General features: G+C 42.4%; 1 protein-coding gene across 1 annotated transcript in view; it reads left to right on the top strand.

The window, feature by feature from the left end:
- The window catches only part of CWF19L2 (CWF19-like 2, cell cycle control (S. pombe)), a 264,167-nt gene that overhangs the window by 209,718 nt on the left and 47,453 nt on the right, over positions 1 to 6,996 (top strand). The window contains exon 14 of the mRNA XM_019525038.1: positions 3,064 to 3,180. Coding sequence (XP_019380583.1) covers positions 3,064 to 3,180 — 117 coding nt within the window. The remainder of the gene's footprint in view (positions 1 to 3,063; positions 3,181 to 6,996) is intronic.

Below are 6,996 nucleotides of genomic sequence, written 5' to 3'. Positions count from 1 at the left end.
TTGATCTGACCCTGCCCCACTCTGCTTCCCTCCCCTTCCACCACACTGGACTTACCAGCTGAAGGGAGCTCTCCACACTGCCGGCTGTGCTCCTCAGTGCCTGAGTGCTACACAGAGGCTGTGCGCAGCATGGGCATTTATCGGCCAAATTATCAGCCCCGTCCGATACAGGCACTTTTCATTGTCAGTACCAATCCGATATTGGACCAATGAATTGGTACACCTCTAATTCTGTAGAATAATTTTGTGGCTGGTTTCTTCTTGCATTATTTTTGTCTAAATATATGGCTGGGTTACCATTTAAAACATAATTAACGGGTTAATCCCATTTTAAGTGTAATGTCTGCCAGGGGACTCTGATAATATATTACTTCCTCCAGAGGTAAAGTAAGTGCCTGTTTTTGTTCAAGTTTGAGTCCATGGTAACAGGACATGAGAAGATGACCAGAGCTATGTCTCTAAATCCCATTTTCTCTCTGCATGTACGTAGTAAAATCTCTTTCACAGCAATTTTAAAACTCGGTGTAAACATAATTTGCTCATAATTACTTATCCTTTAGTTTTTTCAGTGAAATGGCTACCTAAAATGTACATTAACCCTAAATGCTGTTTAGAAAATTACAGTCAGATTATTTTTCAGCTACAAGGCATGGACTGAATCAAGTTAGCATGAAATTGCAGCTGTGATGAAATACAACTTTGTTTAGCATTACCAGTTTGTGGTATAACATTGGGCATTTTGGTGAGAAGTGACATTGTATTTATGAAAAGAAAGGCTTTGGACTGTACAATAAAAGATGTTTCTATAGTGTGTTTTGTTAAGATATAATATAAAATAAAATCACTTGTAACATATAGATAATAGAGAAATGTGAGTTTCTCCTTAGTTTAGGGTGAAGGTAACTTTTATTATTGGTTCTGTTTTGATCACCATGCTGATTTAACTTCATTGAAACGAAAGTGATCTGCCTGCAATTTCACAGGGGCTGTCTTATGCTGAAATTAGAATATTTTGGAGAATGTAATTGACAACTTTTGTTGTACAGTATTTTCATTGTTTTTATCTTTTACCTGATAAATATTTACAACCTTAATGTCAGATTTAACAGGCTTTTTTTTGCCTGAAAATCTGTTTCTCTGACAGGGTAGAGAATATATATGGATTTTGAATGGATTTTTAAAATCTGAAATACTAGGTTTGTTCTCAAACTGAAATGTTAGGGAATAGGAGGTTACGTTGCTGCAGATTATACTCAGATCCTCTGAGTAGAGTAGAGTAGATTATCACAGTGTTTGTCTATTAAATGTAAAAAAGGTTCCAATGGAGGTCAAATTTAATCAAGATTAAATGTATTCATACTGTTCAGTTATTGATAATGTATAGAGATCGTTCCTTTTTCTTTGGGGTTGAGTCCCCAAATTTGTATACATCCCACATCCACTCAATGTGAAATTTTAAGTTGAGCCTAAACTCAGTTTATAACCAAAGTGCTTTACAGCGGCAGCTGCATGTATGCTTTGAACATGTTGGCCGGGCTGAGTGCATCAGATCAGTGGAACCAGCAGGGAACAGTCCCTGACTTTGGCGCACAGCTGCCTTCATCCCTGGAAAGGCATGCCATGCAGACTGCACTGGGACGTTTGAAGCCACTCAGAGATGTGGGTTTTCCGGAAAATGTTGACAATTTCTGGAAAAATTTCCAATGCCCTTAATAGAGTGTGATCTGATGATTTAGCATGTATGTTTACTAAATATAAGTCAAATAAATTTAACATGGGGGTACTTTTTTAGTTTTATGTCCCAATAGCCACAAGTATTAGAATTGAAATACTTGATTAGGAAAAAAATTAAATGCAGCATTCTTAATGTGGTTTAAATGTTATATTCTAGCAAATTCAAAACTTTATGTGGAAAGAAATTATTTTTATTGGAATACTTGTAAAAATGTAAAAACAATATGCAGTAGCATGTACTTCCCTTACATTGTTTAAATTCAAGGGGAAAAAAACGAAGGCATTGAAAACTGTTGACACACTAACTTTAGCACACCCAAAGAACTGTGCATGATATGCTGTGGTTGTCCGCTCATCTACTTCAACAGAGTTTAACTCTCTTCCACTGAGGTCATTGTGGCACCTCCAGTTTCACTGTCACTGTCTGTAGAATCACTTGCACTGCTTATTAGTTCCATTTCAGAATCAAATTGAGGCAAATCTGATTCTGAACTACTTGGGCCACATTCTCTTTTACTAAAGGCAGAGATGTGGGGCAGAAAATTTTCTGCACAAAAATAAAGCACTGGAAAATTTTCTGCCCCACATATCTGAAGCCACTCCATGCACTATGATGCTGGGCTACATGGCACAACTTTAAACTTGCCAGCATGGGGACTCAGGAACCTGGGCTTGCTGCATGCTGAGACATTTAAAGCCTTGTGGGAAAGGCTTGTGACAGTCTCCAGGTCTAGGACACAGCTGCCCTCTGTCTCTTGCACTATGAAGCCCAGCATCAGGGAACATGTTCCCCAGTGCATGCTACGCCTTGCAATGCCGTTCCCCAGTGCATGCATGACTTCCAATATAGGGAGCCCAGGTTTGGGAAGTGGGCCTCTAATCTAGAACTTCCTGCATGCTGGCAGACTTGCAGTAGGATCTAAGGAGTTTTATCCCAAATCCCAAAAATCATGTGTTCTGCAATGCGTGTTTGGCAAGGCAGGATGCTTGCTATTTGGGGGATTAGGGCTATAATTTCTTAGATCCCTGTGTATGATATAAATGAATGTCTGTCAGGAGTCAAAGAGGCTGAATTACAATTTTTGTCAGTCCAAGTGACTTGTAGGTTTTATGTAGACACTGTAAGAAAGCTGCCTTTATCAACATTTTATAAAGTAAGTTAATATTAAGATATTTGTATTTTGCTTCTAAAATTTTCAGAAGATTAAAGCTTCTTTTATTAAATTGATAATAAAATCCTATTTTCCATAGCTTGATCCTGAAAGGATTTTTGACACTGAAAAGAATGAGTACCTTTGTGATTGTTTAGGAACATTTGTCTCTCTCCAGGCATACTTATCTCTCCCGAGTTGTCAGTCGCTTACTGAAGGTCACTGCCTGATAGCCCCTTTGCAACACCACACTGCAGCCACTCTTCTAGATGAGGACATCTGGGAAGAAATTCAGGTTAGCAAAGCCCTGCTTTTTTACATCTGTGAAATTATTTTGTGTTCTAGTCGTATTATAATAATTTAGTTTGGCTATTGGTGTGCTTATAAATAACTGTCTTTTTTTAATCCACAAGTCTTTAGAGCTTTGTGGCTGTCTGGGTTTCATCTGACTTTGGCTATGGGACAAATTTCTCACTTCAGGGACTCCGTGTAAGGTGTTCTGTCCTCACCAACTACAGGAACATTCATTCTCTAGTTGTCCTTAAGACTGTGTGAGAGAGTTTTTAGAAGTGCCTAAGTGACTTAGGTAATTAAGTTCTGTTGAAAGTCTGGGGAACTTAGGCACTCTGAAAATTATGCATAAGGTTTTATCAAGTATGTTCCTTAATTCTGACCCTTTTGTCTTTCCTTTTCATGTCATATTTTGGATTTTTTTACTGTACGCTTCTTTGGGCTGCTTTATCATTGATTGAACTCATTATATATATGTGGTTGTTCTTAAATTTCTTAAGGATGCACATAGACAAATTGTGTGTATAATTATAGGCCATACAGTGTATATATACATATTTTTTAATTGTACTCTCAGATTTTGTTGTTAGTTTTTTAATGAGAATATCGTGTATTAATGTTATATTAATGCTAGCTAATGGCCCATCAAGAATGATGGGGGCGACGTGGGGGGAGGGAGTGGGTAGGGATGGAGCCCCATGCTACCCACCCCATCTGGGCCCACTCCCCACTTCTCTCCTGATGCTTGGGGTCTGGGCCTGTTCCCCCACTCCCTGCCACAGCAGCAGGGAGAGGGGAGAAGTGGGCCTGGACCCAATGAGGGGAAGGACTGGGCCTCAGGGTGGGGAGAAGCCAGGCTGCCGCAGGGAGGGGAGTAGCAGGCCTGGGCCCACCGAGTGGTGGTGGGTGGACTGGACAAGTGGGCTTGGGGCCGATGCGGGGGTGGGGAGGAGTGGGCCTGGGCCCGAGGGAGGGAGGAGGCTCGTTCCTCCCCTCCCCCAGCTGCTGCTGCGTTGGGCTGGACCCGTTGTTCCTCTGTCCCCCACTGCCGCAGCAGGACAGCTTCCCCCCCTGCTCAGGCTCGCTCCCTCCCACGTTGGTCCCAGGCCCACTCCACCACTGCCGCTGCCATGGCGCGCTCGCTCCTCCCCCCCCCACGTTGGGCCCTCTCCTCTCTCCACTACCTCGTGTCAGCCCTGCAGGCAGGAACGACGCAAGGGGAGAGGGGCAGGCCAAGGTCAGCACCAGTGGCCTCACCCCCCCCCCCCCATGGCATCCCGACCCTGCTCCACCCCTCACTGCCACTGCTGTCACCTCCAAGGGGGGGGCAACAGTTGGGGGCGCCTGCCCCCCCATTGTTGCCACCTGCAGGGAGCAGGGCCCCCTACTCCATCCCATGTCCCTGCCATCATGGTGGTGCTCTGCCACCTGTCCAAATGCTTCTTCGCACTCTAATTGGCTGTTTGTCTGATTAGCTGACAAATTGCTGATCAGAACACAAATAAAGCGTTATGTACAGACAGAAAGATTAAGAGTTTTATAATATTAGAATCCTATGTTATTTTTTCTGATTCTAGTGTCTACTGCTGTTTTCTAAGGCTAGGGTAGACATTGATTTTTTAAAAAAATGCCTGTATAATTCAGAAAAAAGATGGATTAAGAAATGAATGAGTTTTTGGTTTACATAAGGGGAGCTAGAATTTCATCTTTTATAGGTTCTGCATGGTTTATAGGGCTCTGGATAGGTTAGAGAGGAAAATTTTGGAGTTTTTTTTTTTTAACCAATAAAAGCAACTTACTGATCTTTTTAATGGACATGTTTGATCTTTTGAGGAGTTTTTCAATTGTATCAATTTGACGGTACAAAAACTACAATTTATTTCAGTAGCTCAAAGGGGGAACATTATTTTTGTTGCTATTTTAAAGTTTATGAATAAAATAATTTAAGTGAAAATTAAATCCCTGCAGTTTAGGCATATTTTGGACTGTTACCATCCCACTAATAACTTCATAAAGAAACTTGTAAGAGCTTAGAAGGCCCAGTGGTTCACCATTTTTCATATTCTAACAAAAGGATTTCAGAATCAATCTATTTATCATTATATTTTCCCTATGATTTTGCTTGTAGCCCTATTTCCTGATATCCTCTTTCTTCAAAATGTTATCCAGCTCTGCAGTTACATTTTTATATTCCTGAGGATTGAAAACTGCCTGGAGAAGATTTAAGGGCCTCTGGCTAGGATTTGTGGGAAAGATCAAGACTTCAGAAGGCAATATGCTGAAGTAGTAATTTCTTCTCTCTGATATTAATAGCCTAAAGTGCCAGAAAAGGAAAATATCAAATATCCTGGCTGTGCTTGCTAGAAATAATTTCTTGATGACTGTATCTCTTGCTTTTTCTAATCAAAGTTCTTTGTCCACAATGGGTAGCAGCAATTGTTTAAAACTAAGGATCAAGGCAAACACGATTTAATGTGGAAAGACACTTGATGAAATAACCTCTGAACTATTTCATTATATCTGCTGTGAAATAGGCATAGAGAACTGCTCAGGAACCTCAAAATGAAACCTGTCTTATATGCTATTTGCTGTAACTTGGGGAGAGTAATTGATTTATAAGAAAGAAAGCCAGCCCATACCTAGACCACCATTTCATAAATTCTCCCCCTGTTCCCACAGAGTCCGGCCACTCACCCTTTTCTCCAATTGGCCAAGTTGGGGCTGAGCCCTGCCCCCTTCCTTCTGATGGGCTGGGTTAATGCCCAGCCATGCCCTCTCCTTTACAGAGGCAGGTTGGGGCCAAGCCAAGCCTCCTTCCTCCATGTGCTTGAATGGGGCTCTGCAGCACTGATCCTGACTAGATTATGTCCATTGACTGAATCCAGTCTCCTGAGGGACTGGGAGCTGCCCACCTGGCCTTCTGGACAAAATAGTTGAGCACCACTGAGCTAGATGTACCATTGGCCTGACACGTGGCTAAGTACAGAGAGTCAAAAAGCCTGATACTGAATCAATTCAGTCTTTGCAGGTTAGTCTCAACTGCAGAGATTAAATTGAAACAGAAGTGAACAGGCATCTACCTTTGATTCAGGTAATGCAGCCACATGCCTGCAGTGGCTCAGGCCAGATGCCAGGGGGCGCTAGAGTATGGTTTTCTGGCTGTGTGGTCGCTTCCTCTTCCTGCTGCCCCCAAGGTCTCTGGGATTTGCAGTCCAGAATTACATCAGCAGGACTCTGTAGGGTTGCTCATTACTTTCTTTTCCTGCTTCCAAGTGCCTCTTGGATTTGTAGTCCACAGTTGCAGCCAGCAGTAAGTTTGAGCGGGGGATAAGGGTGTTTAACCCCCCTCCCTGGCCCCAGTCCTCTCCTCCCTGCAAACTGGGCTGAATCCTCAGCTGGGCTTGCCCCACACCCCCTTGTCAGTCAGCCCTCACTGCTCCAGCTAAGGAGCAGAGGGCAGGGGCCAGTCCTGCTCTCAGAAGCAGACAGCACAGCCCAGCCCAGCCCAGGGTTGGAAATCATGCTTAGATGTTGGGGGACTGTGATTTAACTTGAACCAGGAAGGGATTTGGGACAGAAGTTTCATAAACCAATTTGACCCAAATCAGTTAAATCTGATACTACATTCAACCAGGTTTATCTTAAACCAGTTTCAGCCATTTTGAAATGTGTTAATGTACACTGAGCTTCTGTTGTGTTACAGGTTTAAACCAGTTTCTGGTCACTTAAACTGGTTTGTGTGTAAATTCTGTCCCTAGTCAGTATGACACTTACGCTGTTACGTTAAATCTAATTTGAAAAAGGTCATTGCAAAAGTAAT

Source organism: Gavialis gangeticus, unplaced genomic scaffold (assembly GCF_001723915.1).
Source record: "Gavialis gangeticus isolate Ggan-Ray unplaced genomic scaffold, GavGan_comp1, whole genome shotgun sequence".
Lineage (NCBI taxonomy): Eukaryota > Metazoa > Chordata > Crocodylia > Gavialidae > Gavialis > Gavialis gangeticus.
This window is presented reverse-complemented; position numbering and strand designations above follow the sequence as displayed.